The sequence below is a fragment of the Tamandua tetradactyla genome, chromosome 5 (genome assembly GCF_023851605.1).
Source record: "Tamandua tetradactyla isolate mTamTet1 chromosome 5, mTamTet1.pri, whole genome shotgun sequence".
Classification (NCBI taxonomy): Eukaryota; Metazoa; Chordata; class Mammalia; order Pilosa; family Myrmecophagidae; genus Tamandua; species Tamandua tetradactyla.
Genome location: NC_135331.1, coordinates 33232431 through 33252237, shown reverse-complemented (window position 1 = coordinate 33252237; position 19807 = coordinate 33232431). Strand labels below are relative to the sequence as shown.

Here is a 19807-nt window from a genome sequence, read left to right as displayed (position 1 = left end):
ATGCTGCCCTCAAGCTCATCTGTCACATCTGCTGTCATGACATCAACAGATCATGACATCAACAGACCCCAGGTAAACAGTAGACTACAGCCAGAGGATGGCTCTACTGCATGCCCACCAAGAGTGCAGCAATGAATCAGCGCCTCACCTGCCTGTTATCTGGAGATGAGGACATCAGACCACCCCTGGTGGGGGTGGCCCGTGGATTCCCCTGCTCAGGACTCTGCTCAGAGGGGCCAAGAAGATCCAGGTGTCTTTCCTGAGAGAGCTTCAATACGTTAGGATACCCCCTTTTTTTTGTAGTGAGACACTCAGTTTCTTCTTCACCCTTGTTCAAGTTTGCCTCTCACCCCCTCACTCCCTAACTTGGCAGGTCTGGGATCGGGACTCTGAGGAGGTCTGATGCAGAGTCCACAGGCCACACCTGGAGAGTACTGATCTGAAGAAGCAGATGATAGACTGAAGAACAGAGAGAGTGAGAGCTAGCCCATAGTCACACAGACCATTCATGCACATCTTTTGAAATTGCTTTTCCTTTAAAAACTATCCTAATCACTCAGCCCAGGTCTGAGTCCCATCCCTGCCACTTTCAGGCCATGTCACATTCAGCAAACTACCCACCCCCAGGACCTGCTCTGTAAAGCGGAGATAATGTACTCTTTCATAAGGTTATTGTGAGGATTGAATCATGCATGTTAGGTCCTTAGCACAGTACCTGGCATTCCAAAGTGCTCAATACCCATTTGTGGATGTGGCAGCCAGCTTCCCAGATGCCCCCAGTGACCACTACCTCCTGGTATTCTCACCCTGTGTACCAGGGGTTAGTCTGTATGAACAACAGAGTACAGCAGAGGTGATGGCAATGTCACTTCCAAGATTAGGTTAAAAAGACTCTGCGGCTTCCAACTTGGTCTCTCTCTTTCTCCAGTCACTCATCCCGCGGCCAGCAGCCATGTGGCAAGCAACTCTGCCACGAGTGAACTTGGATAAGGACCTTTCAGCCAGAGTGAACTTTCAGATTACTGTAGCCCCAGCTGACAGTTTACCTGCAACTACCCAGCAAGCTGTGCCCAAATTCCTGGCACTCTGAAACACTGTGAGATAATAAAAGACTTGTGTTTTAAGGAGTTAAATTTGGAGATAATTTGTGATTGTACCAACAGATAACCAAGATGGGAAAAATGAATGAAAACTCAAATCACTTTACGTGTGACAGACACAAGTACAAAACACCCCACATCCCAAACACTGCTGAGCCAAGTCAAAGGAGAGCCCTTCCTTCCACTCACACACGCATGACCCTCAGTCTCCATTGTTTCCTTTTTAGTAATTCATTCATTCACTCATTAGCCAAACATTTGCTGAGCACTTACATTTGGCCAGATGGGACTGATATCTCATGACGCAGTCCCTGCTCTCACAAGAAGGTACGCTGTGTCATTGCCTTGGGTGACCAACAAATTTGCCCCCAGTAACAGTACTGGGTAACAAGCCCAGGGACAGGAGGATGCACAGCATTTAGGGGGCTCAAGACAGGACACCTGCATTCAACAGGGGTTTCTTCCAAGGAAATGAGCAGAGATGACGACAAGGCTGTAGGTGCCAAGAAAGCCACTGCAATGTAGCTTATCTTAAAACTGAAATCTAAATGTCCAACAGTAAGGACACCTGACAGTTACCCACTGGTCACCACATACCAGTGTGGGATAGGGGTGAGGGATTCAATGACATGAGCACAAAGCCTGTAAGGTCGGTTCTGTCCTCATCCCACACCTCAAAAAAACTGAGGGCAGAGAGTCAAGAGTTGGCAAGGAGCAATAGTAGGGCATGAGCTGTACCTGTTCAGTGGAGTACCACACAGTCATTAAAACTCAAGTCAGAGGAAAATATTTCCTTACACAGACAAATAGTCACACTCTATTCCTAAACAAAATGACTTTCTATCACAACTGTATGTACAATATAATATCACTTTTAAAAGAGAAAGACCTCCTGTTCTAGTTTGCTAGCTGCCAGAATGCAATATACCAGAAATGGAATGGCTTTTCAAAAGGGGAATTTAATAAGTTGCTCGTTTACAGTTCTAAGGCTGAGAAAATGTCCCAATTAAAACAAGTCTATAGAAATGTCTAATCAAAGGCATCCAGGGAAAGATACCTTGGTTCAAGAAGGCCGATGAAGTTCAGGGTTTCTCTCTCAAGTGAGAAGGCACATGGCGAACACAGTCAGGGCTTCTCTCTCGGCTGGACAGGCACATGGCAAATACGGTGTCATCTACTAGCTTGGTCTCCTGGCTTCCTGTTTCATGGAGCTCCCCGGGAGGCATTTTCCTTCTTCATCTCCAAAGGTCGCTGGCTGGTGGACTGTCTGCTTCATGGTGCTGCAGCATTCTCTGCTCTCTCTCTGAGTCTCTCTGAATCTCCAAAATGTTTTCTCTTTTATAGGACTTCAGAAACTAATCAAGACCCACTCAAATGGGTGGAGACATGTCATCCCCTAATCCAGTTTAACAACCATTCTTAATAAATCACATCAACCAGGGAGATGATCTCATTACAGTTTCAAATACACAGTATTGAATAGGGATTATTCTACCTTTAAGAAATGAGATTTATATTAAAACATAGCTTTTCTTAGGGGGCATACTTTCTTTTCAAACCAGCACACCTCCCTTTCATATATGCACATACACACATATAGACTAGAGCAGAAACAAAATATTTACTGTGGTTATATAATGAGATTTTGTACTTTTCTATTTTTTTAAGTTTCTACATTTAACATGTATTGCTTTTTAAACTTTGAGAAAAAAAATCCTCTTTAAAAAAAATGGAAAATGTGTTAAGCAGGGATAAATTTTATTCCTTCTTCCTTAGGAGACTGCCATGGACGGTTCTAGTGGTCTGGTTCGCCTGGATGAACAAGCAAGAGGTGGTGGCTGTAATGGGCAGGGTAAGACATTTCCTTCAGTCCCCGGCAGAAGGCTGACAGGGAGAGCCCTGGTTCAACCAGACCAAGACCCAGTGAAGGGCAGCTGACTCCAAATCTGGGCTCCAGGGAGCTGCAAGCTAGAGACACAGTTTCTCATCAGACAGTTACAGGACCCAGGGGACCAGAGTTTCTAAACAGGCAAAATAAAAATAGTCTGAAGGAGGCTTCTGAACCAGATACCCAGGCTCAGAATCACCTTTGCATCCCACTTTCCCTATCCAAGTCTAGGCTCCAAATGCCATCTGAACCTTGCTGTCACCACTATCACTGCCATCCAAGACAGGGCCTCCTCTCCTCACAGCTGCATACAACCTCTTCAGTTCACCCCAAACTGGGAAGCATAAGATCAATCCTCCTATAACAATCCCCCAAATTAACTCAAAATCAACCAAAGACTTAATAATTACGAGAAAATATAAGAGAAAATCTTCATTACCTTGGATATGGCAATGGTTTCTTAAGAAAAGAAAATATTGCTGAAAGCACAGGCAATAAAAGAAAAAAAATGGGTAAATCAGCCTTCATCAAAATTTTAAAATTTTCTACATCAAAGGACACTATCAAGAGAATGATATACTATAGGAGTATAGGAGAAAATATTTGCAAATTTGATAAGAGATTAATATCTAGAATATATAAATATATTAAGAACACATACCACAAGAAACCAAACAACCCAATTTAAAAATGGGCAATATACAAATGCATGAAAAGATGCACAATATTATTAGCGAGTAGAGATGCAAATCACAACCACAATGAGTTACCACTTCATACCCACTAGAATGGCTAGAATAGATGGAAAACAGCAAGTGTTGGCAAGGATGTGGAGAAATTAAAACTTTGTACATGGCTTCTGGGATTGCAAAACAGTGCTGCGACTTGGAGGCTCCTCAAAAGTTAAAAGTAGAATTGTATGACTCAACTCTTAGGTATAGACTTGAAGGAATTGAAAATATGAATGCCTATGTTCATAGCAGCATTATTCATGATTGCCAAAAGGTGGAAACAACCCAAGTGTCCACCAACAGACGAATGGATAAACAAAATTTGGTATATACGTACAATGGATTATTATGTAGCTGTAAAAGGAATGAAGTTCTGATAAATGCTACAATATGGATAACTGTGTAACACTATGCTAAGTGTAAAAAGCCAGACACAAAACGATAAACATTTTTGACTCCACCTTTATGTGGTATTTAGAATATGCAAATTCACAGAGAGAGAAAGTAGGTTAGAGGTTACCAGGGGCTGAGGGGAGGGGGACTGGGAGCTATTGCTTAATCGGTACAGAGTTTGGGGTGATGAAAGGGTTTTGGAAATAGCGGTATGGTTGCACAACCTTCTGAATGTAATTAATGCCACTAAACTGCACACTTAAAATGGTTAAAAAGGCAAATTTTATGCTATATATATTTTATCCCAATTAAAAAAAGAAATGGGTAATTGAGAAAATATTTGTTAGTAGTTAATATTAGACTTGTGACTTTTTAAAGGTCAACAGTGGTTGGAAACACAGCTGCATATTAAAATCATCTGGGGCATGCCACGGTGGCTCAGCAGGCAGAGTTCTTGCCTGCCATGCCAGAAACCTGGGTATGATTCCCAGTACCTGCCCATGCAAATAAATAAATAAATAAATAAAATCATCTGGGGTGCTTGCCATAACAGCTGCTGAAGCTGTTGAGCATATTTTGATTTCATCTCAGAGGTGAAGCCTAATGATTTTTAATTAATTCAGAGAACCACTGACATAAGAGAATTTTACTCAGTCTGTAAAAAAAAAAGTATTAGAATGTTTACAAGAACTTGAAATTCAGTATGTTTATAAATTTAACTTATTAGATTTTCTAGAATTGTTTAAGTATTCTGAGGAAACTGTGCTTGTTAGGTTATGCAACCCTGAAGTGCTTAAAAAGAAAATCAAATATATTAAATTTATAAATGCAGTTAAAATGTTTAAGGGAATTTAATTAAGCTGTAAATAGGGCTGAGTGAAGAAATTTAGTTTACTCAACTTGAGTTCAAACATTAATCAAAGGAACATCATCTACTCAATGAGATCAAAAGAAGAGAGCTTTATTTTGTCCAAAACCTAAATTTATTGTAGCACACAATCTAATTCAACCTGTCTGGATAGTTCATTTAAACAACTAAACACATGTAGCCCAGAATGGAACAAGGACTTGTAATTCTGTACAGATTAATGTAATATCCAGATATATCCCAGAGTATGCTGGGGAGATGATTAAAAAGTATTGGCAAAGTTCACTAAGGGACTGGAAGAAAAATATGGAATTACTAAACTGGGAAACTTCTGATACTCTCTCAAACACTAGGGACTCTCAAGTAAATAGGCCAAGCCCTTGATCTTGAGGCTTGCTTTTATGAAAAATTTTCATAGCAGAAACTAATCCTACCTATAATTATGCCTAAGAGTTACTTTCAGAAAACCTCTTTTGTTGCTCTCACGTGGTCTTTCTCTCTCTCTCTAAGCCCTCCCCACTACATGGGACATGACATCCAGGTGTGTTAGTCTCCCTGGCAACATGGGACATGACTCCCATAGATTGAGAATGACTTCTTGACTTAAAGGGGGAAAAGAAATGTAACAAAATAAGTTATCAGTGGCTAAAAGAGTTCAAATAGAGTCCAGAGGCTATTCTGGAGTCTATTCTCATGCAAGCTTCAGATATTGCTAATTGCTATGAATCGCCAAACTCCAACCAACAACATTCCTGTTAAACCTAAAGAACACCCGGGGCTCTATCTGAGAGCCTACAAAAGCTTCATGCACTAAATTTACTTTTCAGAAACCTAAAACCTTTGGATGTTTCATAGACCAGATAAGTCCTGAAACCCAGAGGTGCAGTCTCTCCAAGAATATCAACCAGTTCTACCCCCAATCCCATATTGCCAACACCCCTTTCCAGCATGAAAAATGTTACAATGGGCATAGTCCAAATATCTGTAAAGATTGGGAGAAGGATCAAAGTGGAAGAAGGACTTATAACAAAGAAGTTAGGATTTAACAAATGAGTAGTATGACTACTCAAACATTATATCGATATTTCTTTTTTAGTCTCCAGTGGAAAAACCTGAAATTGTGGAACTGTTACCCATATCAAATTGTTCTATGACTACTTGTTAAAATGTACTTTGAAATGTATTGCTTTTTTGTATATATGTTATATTTCACATTAAAAAATGTTAAAAAAAATTAAAGGAAAAATTAAGGTCATTTTTCTCGTTTTCCTAGACTTATGTATGGAATAATGATTTCCAAGTTGAAATCTAAGACTTAAAAAAAACTAGTTTTTTTTGTTACTCCAATGAGAATTTAAAATACAAAAACTAAAACCAAATAACACAAACCACACCTTAACTCTCTATGCTCTTCCCTATCCCACCTAAAATTATTTCTTCCACCTAAAATTATTTCTTCCTCCTCTGAACTTCCCATCAGCCAGATCTGTGCTAAAAAGACATAAGTATTTTTTCCCTGGAGCCACACAACTCCGGGCCCCAAGGAGTTTCCAGGATACTTGCAAATAGTAAATAACCACACTTAGGATAACTCATTGTGGACATAAAGCATTTTATAGTTTTCCTTCCAATTCCTTAACCAACACTACTATTTCCTTTTACAGGTGCAGAAAATATGCTCCAGAAAGTTGGTGCCTGATCAAGGTCATTCAGAGTCAGAGTCAGATCTAGGCCTGAATCCAGTCCTGGGGTTTTGAATGCCATCCTATCCCGATTCTTTTATCACTCGGTCAGATATCCCTTTTGAACTTTAGCCTCCATACCCCATTTGCCTCTTGACATCTCCACTTATATCTAAAAGGCAGCTCAAAGTTAAACGTGGCTAAACAGAACTTATAATCATACCTTCCTGGTTAATGGCATCTCCCTCCATCCAGTCACTGAAATCAACTCTTAGGTATCATGGGACCCTCTGCACAACCTCCCAAAATACAACCCAAATCTGGCCACTACCCTAATCTCAAATTATTATCCTCCCTCAGCTGAGCCTCCAGAATACCTTCCCCTCTGAAATCCATTCTTTGGAAAGCAGCCAGACTGATAATGTTAAAACGTTAATTGGATCATGTCGCATCCCTGCTTAAAATTCTTCCATGCCTCCCCAATGCAATTAGAAGAAAATGAGACTCCTATTATGGGCTCAAGGCTACCTCTCCAGAGTCCACTGTGCTCCTTTCTCAAACACCCCAGGACTGCAGTTGCCTCAAGACCTTTGCGTTAGCTTTTCCCTGTTTCCTATTCATTCAGGTCTCAGTTCAAACGTCACCTTCACAAAGGCCTTCCTCCGCCACCCTACCTAAGGTAGCACCATCACCCCCTACACATCCATCAATCTGTCAGCTGTTCTTCCAGACACTACTTGTTTGTAGTTTTCGCACCTCCTCATCCGCCCACACCCTAGAACGTGCGCTCCACGAGAACAGGGACTTGTTTGCCGCTGGGTCCCCACCGCCTGGCCCAGAAGAGGCGCTCAGAAAGCATTTGGTGAATGGCCCTGGTACTCCAAAGTCCACGCTCTTTCTATTCCCAAGAAGGAGTGACCCCTCCAGACCAAGATTCTCAGCTGCGAAGCCGAGAGTTATAGGAAGCACGACCGCTTGCCCTGAGGCAGGACTGGAGGGTTTCAGCCCCCAGACCCGACTTTCGCCATAGACTTCACCTCTGGCCTCGGGGATGACAGAGAAGAGATGACGAGCCCGGGGCCCGGGACGCCCAGGCCCTCTAATAACCGCCCACCCCGTGAATTAATCCGTCCCGCCGCGGAGCACGCGGACCGGGTAGGAAGAGTCCAAGTTCTGCCGCGGGGAGAAAGAGATTCGCCCCTCGACTCGGCAAACGTACCTGAGCTCCTCCTCTTTCGGGCTCGCGTCTCGTACTGTTTGCTGGGATACGTAGTCCTTCCTGATTATCCCTCCTCCCTTCCCAGAATCCTTTGGAATCAAAGCCGAGACGCGCGGTGGAGGGCGGGATGGGGGGGGAAAGGAGTTGAAAGCGCGAGGGCTTCTGGGAATTGTAGTTCAAAGTAGTCGCTCAGAAAGAAATTCATTAATTAATCTTATCAAACTACATTTCAACTGGCCTGATTTAGATATTATAGGGCTTTCTCCCGCGAAGGCCAGCAGTTACCTTTTTCTTGGGGGGGCGACGGGGTGGGGGCGGGAAACGATCAACACTGAACTACAAGTCCCATAAAGCGTTGCGGATCGAGGGCCTTTGTAGCGCGAGGTCGCGGCAGTGAGAGCGCGGTGGCCCCAAGTTAAGCTGTGAGGAAAAATGGCACCCCCGACGTTGACTGCCAAGTTGTACTCTCTGTTGTTCCGCAGGACCTCCACCTTCGCCCTCACTATCGCCGTGGGCGCTCTGTTTTTCGAGCGAGCCTTCGATCAAGGCGCGGACGCGATCTTCGAGCACATCAACCAGGGGGTGAGGTCCTGGGCCGTCCCTGACCTTGGGCCGGCCTGAGGGAGTCAGCGGGAGTGGGGGTTGGGCGGGACCCGGTCTACCTTTACGAAGAAGGGGTTGTCACGGGACCTGCGGGGCATGAATCTTAAAATCTTAAACGAGGCCCGTAGATCCCATCTTGCAGGGGTTGTAAATATGGGTGTTCCCCCACCCCACATACCCACAAATCTATTTGTAGAAGCAAAAATTAAAGCCCAGCGAGAGCAAAGAACTTAATAGGGCCACAGCATCAGAAGTGAGTGGTAAGCTAGGTCGGGAATCTGTATCCACTGCCTCCTTCGAGGGTTTCAGGGGCAGTTTGAGCAGGCGACCTCTCTTGGAAAGGGCATCTCCGTTGTCATAGTTGCTGTGGTTTTCAGAGGGCGCTTTCAGATTCCCAAGGCCTCCCACGCCTGGTATTAGAATGTTTGAGATGATGATAACGATATGGGAATGTAGTTAATGCCACTGGATTGTACATTTGAAAGTGGTTAAAAGGGGAAATATTGAATTGAATATGTTACTGCAATAGAAAGTTTGAAAAATAAAGATTAAATTTTTAAAAAGAGTGGGGCTTGTGAAATCAGAAATCCCTGGGTGAGAACACTGGACTTTGTTGCTTAATACCTGCATGACCTTGGACATGTTACTTAACCTCTCAGCTTCAATTTCTTATCTATGAAATAGGGATAATGATACAGTAAGTACCTTAGGTAATTATTGTCGAGTTATATGAGCTATGGGTGAAGTCCGGCAGTTCTTAGTAGGTGTAACCACTCAAAAATAACATTGGTTACATTCCTCAGGAGAAAGTGGAAGCACAAAATAGCAAATTGCCACACTTTTGGACTCGTGTTACCAGGCACCGTGCTAGGTTCTATGTACACTTTATAGCATTAAACCTCATAGCAGACCTTCATAGTTGGTTATCCAACTCTTCAGGTATAGGAATTGCGGCTCATATTGGGAAACACCTTGTCCATATAGCCCTGTTCCATCACTTGTTCATTTTTAATTTGAAGCTGTCTAACTCCCAGCCCAGGCAGCTCAGTCCACTAATGCCATACCTGCCCCCTTGACCAGTGCAGTTTTCCTGACCATATGAAATTACTGCTACTGTCTTCATCTCCTGCAGGCAGTTCCATCAGCCGTGCCCAGTGATCTGGAAAGACATCTGAGCAGGCTGTCATCTCAACCCATCCATTTCCCTGTGCTTTTAGAAAGGAATTTCAGCCTGTTTCTGTCCCAGGGATCTTTGGTCTGAGGAAATAAAAACCTCAGTGTGAAATATTTGGGGACTATGCACTTAGGACCTCTTGAGACATGTTCCAGGCTCTCTTCCTTGGTACTTGTGTGCTTTAGGGCAGTTCCCTTAATCTCTCTGAAGCTGTTTACTCTAAAAGTAAAATCATCCCTTCCCATTTACCATGATAATAAAGAGTGCCAGAGCATTTTATAAATGTTAGGAATTGTCAGGCTTAGTGTTGCTTCCATTTTACCTACCACGATTGTACATATTCAATCAGGATATAGCTTATGTTTCTCTCAAGCTTGTTTTAGAGACCAGGGCAGTAGGAATAGTTATGAAATGTGAGCAGCGGAGCTTGAGATTTGTGGCTTTTCTCTTTAAAATGCAGAAGTTGTGGAAGCACATCAAGCACAAGTATGAGAACCAAGAGTAGTTCCTTGGAGGCCCCCATCCATACTAGAAGGACCGGGTCCACCCACCAGCTGTTTGCCCAGAGCCGGGGCCTCAGCTTGAGGATGATGTTCGAGTTACTCTTCACGGACCACCTTTAGCTGTTGGCAAGAAGTGGCTTCACCTGAAAAGACTCTTTAAATTCTGCTGTGTTGGAAGTATGTTTAGTCAGAGTTATCAGCAAATAAATGTAAATTGTTCTTGACATCTGCTTCTGCATCGAGTGCTTTGTTAGCTCTACCTGAGCTTCATCCATCAGGTGAGATCTCTTCAAAGGCTTCTGCAAACATCTGAAAGGTTGCATCCACTATTTGGGGTTCCCTGTTAACTTCCAAAGAATTCTGGTTTTCCAAACATGAGTGAGAGTTGGAGATGTTACCTTCAACTTTGGCATCTGAGCAAATAATTCCATTCTTAAATCACATGGAGTGGGATTCTCCATGGGAAAGTGCTGTGGCCTAATTGCGAGTAAAAAACCCTGTTTTGGGTATATTGGGCCACCCCCAGTCCACGTTCTAGCCTCTGCTCTGCCTTTAACATGCTGAGTGTCTTTGGGTGAGCTGCCATAACACTGGGCCACAACCCAACTTCTGATGTTCAATTTAAACCAGAGTGCTGCTGTCTGAAGAATTCAGCTTATCAGGGTGCTTGAATCCTCACTCCACCAGTCCTAGCTGTGTGGACTAAGGGTGAAGTACTCAGCATTGCTGAGCTTCAGTGTCATTATCTGTAAAGTGGGAATAATAGAAGTACCTCCTGCATGGGGTTTTTATGAGCATTAAATGAAGTTCAATGCTTAAAAGCAGCACATGGAGGTAACTGCTGGCAGAGAGAAATGGAGGGAAGCAGAAGGACCTGGAGAACTAGAAGATTCTGCTGACAGGCTGTGGAGCAGTAGGACATAAAGAAGAGGGGTTTGAGGAACATGACCAAGTCATTCAGCAAGTGTTGGAGTAGGTGCTGTGTGTGGAGTACTGTGCCAGGTACTGGGTGCACAGTGGTAAATAGAGCACATGAGGTTTAAACTTACGGGGAAAGGCTATACATGCCATCCTAGATACTTAAAGACTGGACCAAGGGCTCTGGGGAAGCCACAAGGAGAGAGAATAACCATGGCAAGGTAGTCAAGGAAGACCCTGGAGTAGGTGGCATTTAAACTGAGGTTTGAGGTTGATAAAGGTTAACCAGCTGTGTTAAAGGTAGAAGCAAAGCAGGGAAGTAGAAGGTTTGAAGGCCCCAAGTTGGGAAAAGCACTTGTCATGTGTGTGAAACTAAAAGGCCTAGGTGGCCGAGGAGTTTGAGGATAGTCAGTAAATGAGCCAGATCATAATCTTTTGAGCCACAGTGAATAATTTGGATTTTACCGAAATTCTAATGGAAACCACTGAAAATTTTTCATGCAAATTCTATCTTGTGTTGTTAAAAAAAAAAAAAATCAGGCAGGCCACGGTGGCTCAGCAGGCAGGAACGCTTGCCTGCGATGCCAGAGGACCCGGGTTCAATTCCCAGTGCCTACCAATGTAAAAAATTAAAAAAAAATCACTTTGGCAGCTGTGGGGGCAATTAATTTGGGAGGGGGAAGGAATGGAAGAAGAGTGACTAGCGGAGATCCCAGTTAGAGATGATGGCTGTAAATACAGGACCCTGGAAACTGACCTGGCTAGGAATGGCAGGAGAGCATTGAGGAAGTACTGCACAGGTGTAAAGGAGTTTTATCCTGCAGTTGAGGAAACTGGCCTGGAAAGGTAAGTAACTCACCTGCCAGCTGCCTCTTCATGCAGAGCCTGGTCCTCATCATGGTCCAGCCAGAGTGGAATCATCCACTAGCAACTCATGGGGTGTGATCCAGGTCAGGAGACCCATGTAGAGCTGAGAGAGACTAGAAATCATCCAGTTTGTCTTACCTAAGGCATATCTTCATGAAGTTGAGGCCTAGAGAAAATTATGACCTGCCAAAGGTGGTACGTCTCTGGAGAGCAAAATCAAGACTTGAACCAAAGTCGGGGCTATTCTAAGACTTTTTCAAGAATGTTTTCACCATCATGTAGAGGATAACTTTGAAGAATGAAGATTGCCACATATAGTATACTTTTCTCAATGATTTGTGGACAATTTACTGGGGAAAAAAATGAAGTAGGAAGCATTTTCTGAATTGAGTTCTTGCAGAGTTATTCTATGTTATTGTATGGTACCTGTTGATAACTCAGAGTGACAGAGTCAGAACATGCTTATTTGATCAACTGCCTTCAATGGGACACATCAGACAGCCCAACCAACAAATGTATCCATAAGCTAGTTTACAGTTAAGATGCCCCATAATTTGTCATCAGCATTTCTGGACTGTGGGTGTTGTTTTTCCTTTCAGTAAGAGCTGAACAGTAAAATAATAACAAACCCTGTTTTACCTCTCAAATTGGCAGAGCCACAAAATGATAGTATTGAGCCTTGTCAATGACATGAACAAATAGCACTCGTACTGCTGGCAGGAGTGTGTCAACTGGTACCATTTACTTGAATGATTTAACTTTTTAAATTGTGAAATATACATACAAAGAAAAGAAAGGCACAGAAGCTCTTGATCTGAAAGACTTCCCATTTACCTATTTTTTCTTTTGCTGCTTGAGCTTTAGGTGTAGTTTAAGAAGGTACCTCCTATTACTAGATATTGAAGATGTTTTCCTGCATTGTCTTCTAGAAGTTTTATGGTACTGGCTTGGGTATTTGAGTCTTTAATCCATTTTGAATTAATTTTTATGTAGGGTGTAAGATAGGGGTCCGCCTTCATTCTTTTGGCTATTGAAATCCAATTCTCCCATGCCCATCTGTCCTAGTTCAGTGGATTTGGGGGTCTTATTGTAGATCAATTGTCCATAGATTTGGTGGTCTATTTCCATACTCTCAATTTTATTCCATTGGTTGATATTTCTATCTTTGTGCTACTACATGCTTTTTTGACCACTGTGGCTTTATAGTTAGCTGTAAAGTCAGGAACTTTACACTTTGGTTGGTTTTTTTTAAGTATACTTTTAGCTATTTGGGGTCTCTTCCCCTCCCAAATAAATCTGATAACTAGCTTCTCCAGGTCTTCAAAGTAGGGATTTTGATTGGTATTCCATTGAATATGTATATCATTTTAGGTGGAATTAACATCTTAATGATATTCAACCTTCCTATCCATGAGCATGGAATGTCTTTCCATTTGGAGCATTTTTTATTTCTTTTAGCAATGTTTTGTAGTTTTCTGTGTACAAGTCCTTGACATCCCTGGTTAGGCTTTGTGCTGGTTTGAAACTGTTGTGTACCCCAGAAAAGCCATGTTCTTTGATCCTCATTCAGTATTGCTGGGTGGAATCTTTTTGATTAAGTTGTTTCCATGGAGATGTGACCCACCCAATTGGGTGGGATCTTTTGATTAAGTGGTTTCCATGAAGATGTGTCTCTACCCATTCAAGGTGGGTCACTTACTAGAGTCTTTTAGGAGGGAACCATTTTAGAGAAAGCTCAAATAGAGACCTTTGGAGATGCAAAAGGAAAACACCACCAGGGAATCCTTACAAAATGAGAAGCCAGGAGAGAAAGCTTGCAGACATCGCCATATGCCTTCCCAGCTGACAGAGGTGTTCGGAAGCCAAAGACCCCAACAGACACCAGCCATGTGCCTTCCCAGCTGACAGAGGTGTCCCAGACAGCATCAGCCTTTCTTGAGTGACTTAATTTGGACATTTCTATGGACTTAGAACTATAAACTTGCAATTTAAATAAATTCCCTTTTTAAAAGCTGTTCTATTTCTGGTATATTGCATTCCATCAGCTTTAACAAACTAAAATAGGCTTATTCCTAGAGACCTGATTCTTTTGGTTGCTATTTTGAATGGAACTTTTCTCTTAATTGTCTCTTCAGACAGGTCATTACTTGTGTGCCTAAAAAAATACCAATTTTTGTACATTAGTCTTGTATCCTGCCACTTTGCTGAATTTGTTTATTAAAGTAACTTTGTTGTAGATTTCTCAGGTTTTTCTAAATATAGGATCATGTCATCTGCAAATAATGAAAGTTTTACTTCTTCCTTTCCTGTTTGGATGCCTTTTATTTCTTTCTCCTGTCTAATTGCTCCAGCTAAAACTTCTAGTACAATGTTGACTAATAGTGGCGACAGTGAGCATCCCTGTCTCATTCCCGATCTTAAGGGGAATGCTTTCAATCTCTGACCATTAAGTATGATGCTGGCAATGGGTTTTTCATATATGCCTTTTATCATACTGAAGACGTTTCCTTCAACTCCAAACTTTTGAGTTGTTTTTATCAGGAAAGAATGCTGACTTTTGTAAAATGCTTTTTCAGTATCATCGATAGGAATCATGTCTTTTTTTCCTTTCAGTTGTTATTGTGCTGTGTTATGTTGATTGATTTGCTTGCATTCCTAGTATAAACCCCACTTGTTCATGATGTATAATTCTTTAATGTATCATTGGATTCAGTTTGCTACTACTTTGTTGAGAATTTTTGCATCTATATTCATTAGGAAGATTGGTCTGTAGTTTTCCTTTCTTGTAGCATCTTTGTCCGGTTTTGGTATTAATGCTAGCTTCATAAAATGAGTTAGGTAGCGCTCTTTTTTCCTCAATCTTTTGGAAGAGTTTGAGCAGGATTGGTGTTAGTTCTTTTTATAATGTTTGATAAAATTCCCCTGTATAGCCTTCTAGTCCTGGGCTTTTCTTTGTAGGTTTTTTGATGATTGATTGAATCTCTTTACTTGTAATTGGTTAGTTGAGGTCTTCTATTTCTTCTCCAGTCAGTATAGGTAGTTTGTGTGTTCCTAGGAATTTTCCGTTTCGTTTAAGCTGTCTAACTTGTTGGTGTTTTAGTTTGTTAACGCTGCCAGAAATGCAGTATACCAGAAATGGAACAGCTTTGCAAAAGGGAATTTATTAAGTTACAAGTTTACTGTTCTAAGGCCATAAAACATATCCAAACTGAGGCATCGAGAGAAAGATACCTTGACTCAAGAAAGGCCAATCTAGGAAGGCACGTGATTGGTATCTGCTGGAAATTTGGCTTCTGGTTTCGAACAGCTTTCCTGGGGGAGTTTTCTTTTGGATCTCTAAATGTCTCTTCCTGTGTCAGCTCTGCAGATTTTTCCAAAATGGTTCCTTCTTAAAGGACTCCATTAAGCATCCTACCTTGAATGGGTGGAGACACATCTCCATGGAAACCACCTAATCAAAAGGTCCCACCCACAATTGGGTGGGTCACATCTCCATGGAAAAGGCTTAATCATCAAGATCCCACACAACAATATTGAATCAGGATTAAAGAACATGGCTTTTCTGGAGTACACCACAGTTTCAAACCAGCACAGTTACATATAGTTGTTCATGGTATTCTCTTACGATTTTTAAAAATTTCTTCAGGATCCATAGTAACGACCCTCATCTCATTTCTGATTTTGTTTATTTGCATCCATTCTCTCTCTTTCTTTGTCAGTCTAGTTGGCAGTCCATCAATTTTATTGATTTTCTCAAAGAAACAACTTTTGGTTTTGTTGATTCTTTTGATAGTGTTTTTGTTCCCCAGTTCATTTATTTCTACTTTAATCTTTATTATTTCTCTTCATTTATTTGCTTTGTTAGTTTGCTGTTTCTAATTTCTACAAATGAGCAGTTAAGTCTCCAATTTTTGCTCATTCTTGTTTTGTAATGTAGGCCTTTAGGGCAATAAATTTCCCTCTCCGCACTGCCTTTGCTGCATCTGATAAGTTCTGATATGTTGTATTCTCATTATCATTCATTTTCAGATATTTACCGATTTCTCTAGAAATTTCTTTGACCCACTGATTTTTTGAGTGTGTGGTTTAATCTCTATGTATTTGTGAAAGCTCTGATTCTTTGGTGATTTTAATTTCCAGTTTCATTCCATTGTAGTCATAAAACGTACTTTAGATAAGTTCAATCTTACTAAATTTATTAAGACTCATTTTGTGTCCCAGCATATGACCTATCCTGGAGAACGTTCCATGTGTACTAGAGAAGAATGAATGTCCTAGTGTTTTGGGATATAATGATCTATATGTGTCTATTATGTCTAATTTGTTTATCACATTGTTTAGATTCTCTATTTCTTTGTTGATCCACTTTGGTTCAGTCTGTAGTGGAGAATGGTTTGAAGTCTACCACTATCATTGTTGAAACATATAAGTCCCTTCAGTTTTGCCAGTGTTTGCCTCATGTTCTTTTGAGTTTCTTGATTGGGAGCATAAACATTTATGATTGTTAATTCCTCTTGGTGAATTGTCCTATTTATTAAATATGCAGTGTTCTTTATTTCTTTTGTCATCTTTACATTTAAAGTCTATTTTGTCTGATATTGGTATAGCTCCTCCTGCTTTCTTTTGGTTGCAACTTGCATGGAACATCTTTTTCATCCTTTCACTTTCAATCTATTTGGCCCTTGAGTCTAAGAATCTCTTGTAAACAGCATATAGAGGGATAATATTTTTAATCCATCCCTTCTGCCAATCTGTACTTTTTGATTCATGAGTTTAGTCCATTAACATTCAACGTTACTACTGTAAAAGCAGTTCCTGGGTCTACCATCTTATCCTTTAATTTTCATTTGTCAGACCTATATATTCTTTTCCCTCTCTCTCTCTATCATTTAAGTTACCCTTACTGGCACCCTTCAATTTTGTGCCCTGCTCCAGACTTACCTCTCCTGTCATTTTTTTTCTTTACTGACAGGACTCCCTTTTGTATTTCTTTTAAGGCTAGTTCTCTCAGTGTTTCTTTGTCTTTGAAGATTTTAATCTCTCCCTCAACTTTGAAGGATAGACAACTTGGCTGGATAAAGAATTCTTGGCTGGAAGCCTTTCTTGTTCAGGATATTAAATATATCATACTACTGCTTTCTTGCCTCCATGGTGCCTGTTGAGTAGTCTGAACTCAGTCTTATGTGTTTTCCTTGTATGTAGTAGATCTTTTTCTTGTGCTGCTTTCATGACTTTCTCTTTCTCTTCAACTTTTGACAGTTTAATTAGTGTGTGTCTTAGAGTAGGCCTATTTGGATTTATTCAATTTGGGATTCATTGGCCTCTTTGATATGCGTATTTATGTCTTTTATAAGGTTTGGGAAGTTTTCCCTAATTATATCTTTGTTTTTTCTTTTCGTAATTTGTATGCTTTATGGTTGGGGCTACATTTCATTCTTTTCCATGTAAATATTTCATTTTTGCAGCACCATTTGTTGAATTTGTTTTGTTTTGTTTTTTTGAGTGCATGGACCAGGAATCAAACCTAGGTCTCCTGCATGCCAAGTGAGAATTCTACCACTGAACTACCCATGCACATCCCTCCCCACCCCCCAATTATATCTTGAACTATCCTTACCAGCCCTTTACTCTTTTATTCTCCTTTTGGGACACCAGTGATTCTTACATTTGTTCACCTTTTGTTGTCCATCGTTTCCCTATGATCCAGTTCCATTTTTTCCATCTTCCTAACTATTTGTTCTTTTGCATGCTCTAGTTCAGTTCTGTCTTCTATCTCACTTATTGTTCGTTCTCCTTTTTTGAATCTGCTATTGTGGGCCTCTAGTATATTTCTAATTTTATCTACTGTATCTTTTGTCTTTATGAGATCTGTCATTTTCCTATTTAATCTTTCAAATTCTTCTTTATCCTCTTCTGGTATCTTCCTGATACACTTTATTTCTTTATAAATATCCTTGAATAGTTTTTCCATATTCTGTGTCCCCTCTGGTGTTTTGATTTGGTCGTTTGGGGCCATTTCTGCTTGGCTCTTCATGTGCTTTGTGATTTTCTGTTGTGTTCAGGGCATTTTATTATTTTGCAAGTTGGTTTCCTTCACTTGTCTGAAGTTTTGTATTTACTTGGTTTTACATTGAGGGTTCCCTTTTGCATTTGTTTTGTCAGTAATTTCCCTCCAGTCCAAGGCACTGATCTCGTGTAAGGAATACAGTTCTATTTGAGGTTCTAATGAAAGAATAGGTAGGAGTGCACAGGTGGTTCAGTGGCAGAATGCCCACCCACCACACAGGAGACCCAGACTTGGTTCCTGGCCCATGTACCCCCCAAAATAAATAATAAAATATGGGGAAAACCCCACCTCAACAGTAGTAGGCTCCAAAGTCAGAAGGAGACATCCCAAGATATATTGGGAATGAACTTACACTGTTGCCCACAGATGGGAGAGTAAATAAAAAATAAATATATAATAAATCTATTTAGATAAAAAATAATTTTGAAACATAGAAAAATATATTTTAAAAATAACCTAGGCATAAAGTACTTACTGCTTCTTCCCAGCAGGTGGGGTTCCTGAGGCACTTCCTCCCCTCAGGCCCACCCCTCCCTGACTGCAGTGGCTGGCTGGGAAGATGGCATGCAGTGCCGGGGTGGGGTGGGGGGAGTGTGTCCAATTGCAGCTCCCAGGGGAGCAGCTGATTGCAGCACCTGGTGGCTGGCAGATCCACCATTCACCACATCCGATAGGACAGCTATTCGTGGCTTCTGGCACCCGCGGGCAAGACTCTTTGCAGTGGATGGCCAAAAACACCTCCAGGCTCCCTGCAAGCACTGCTGCCTGTGAAGCCACTCAGGGAGGTTTCCTCCACCAACAGCTGGGGCAGGCTGGAGCAGAGGGATGGTCAGTTCCCTCAGGTCCGCACTTCTGCACACCCCTGGGGGAGTCATAGCTGAGCAGACTCACTCTGCACTCCCCATCCTAACTCCCCTACCTTTCTCCTCCCCAAGAAACACTGAAGACCCACTTCAATCACTTACCCCCTAGGACTGCAGTCCCTGTCATTCTCTCCCCACCCCCTATCTTGTCTCCAAGAGGAAGGGTGAATTCAGTCCACCCCACTCTGCCGTCTTCCCGGAAGTCTTAGATGATATTTTGTATATATGTATTGAGTCTTATTGTTTATGCCTGTGACTCACCTCCCCAATATCGCAAATTTCCCATTAAAAAAAAAGTGCATGTTCATCATAGTGTTGTGTAAATAGGAAAAAAAGGTAACCAAGCAAAATACCCAATATAGGAATCACAGGTGTAGTGAAATACTATGCAGCCATTTAAAACCATATTTAACTGCAAGAAAATATCCAATAAATATGGCAAAGAGCAAAGTACCAACCTTGCTAATATACAAAGTAGTCTTCCAAATCAGTTAAAAAAAGATGAATAATTATAGTATAGATGTCAGGGCAAATGACACGAATAGGCAAGTGGCCTCAAACATGACAAGGTGCCTAGTTTCACTCATAAGGAAACCCAAATTAAATTGAAATACCATCTTTTGCCCTTCAAAGCAACAAAAATGATAAAAGATTAGCAACACCAGTTTTTAGTGAAGGAGCAGGCTCTGCCTATTAGTGATGGATCAATGGTTTTGGAGGGCATTTTGACAATATTTTAGATGTTCATATCCTTTGACTCCATCTATTAGTTTGTTAAGCTGTCAGAATGCAATATACCAGAAAATGGAATGGCTTTAAAAAAGGGAGTTTAATAAGTTACAAATTTACAGTTCTAGTGCTGAGAAAATGTTCAAATTAAGGCACCAACAAGAGGTTATCTTCACTCAAGAAAGGCTGATGCCATCTGGAA

General features: G+C 41.3%; 2 protein-coding genes across 5 annotated transcripts in view; one reads left to right on the top strand and one right to left on the bottom strand.

Annotated features, from left to right (window-relative positions):
• The window catches only part of ZMAT5 (zinc finger matrin-type 5), a 29596-nt gene extending 21145 nt beyond the window's left edge, over positions 1–8451 (bottom strand). Inside the window, exon 1 of one of the 4 annotated variants that reach the window (XM_077160616.1) lies at positions 8167–8451. The gene's annotated coding sequence lies outside the window, so the exon portion shown is untranslated. Of the gene's footprint in view, positions 1–2157; positions 2281–7699; positions 7835–7881; positions 8008–8166 lie in introns of those variants that run through there. The other 3 variants (XM_077160614.1, XM_077160613.1, XM_077160615.1) reach the window with 3 other exon arrangements.
• UQCR10 (ubiquinol-cytochrome c reductase, complex III subunit X) lies at positions 8237–10385 on the top strand. Its single transcript, XM_077160617.1, has 2 exons — positions 8237–8463; positions 10119–10385. The coding sequence occupies exons 1-2, from the start codon at positions 8314–8316 to the stop codon at positions 10161–10163; spliced, it is 195 nt and encodes a 64-aa protein (XP_077016732.1). The 5' UTR covers positions 8237–8313; the 3' UTR covers positions 10164–10385.
• The last annotated feature ends 9422 nt before the right edge of the window (positions 10386–19807 follow it).

Coding starts and splice junctions, on each gene's coding strand:
- UQCR10 (XM_077160617.1), top strand. CDS start 8,314: ATGGCACCCCCGACGTTGACTGCCAAGTTGTACTCTCTGTTGTTCCGC. Junction 8,464..10,118: donor TCGAGCACATCAACCAGGGG/GTGAGGTCCTGG, acceptor TTTAAAATGCAG/AAGTTGTGGAAGCACATCAA.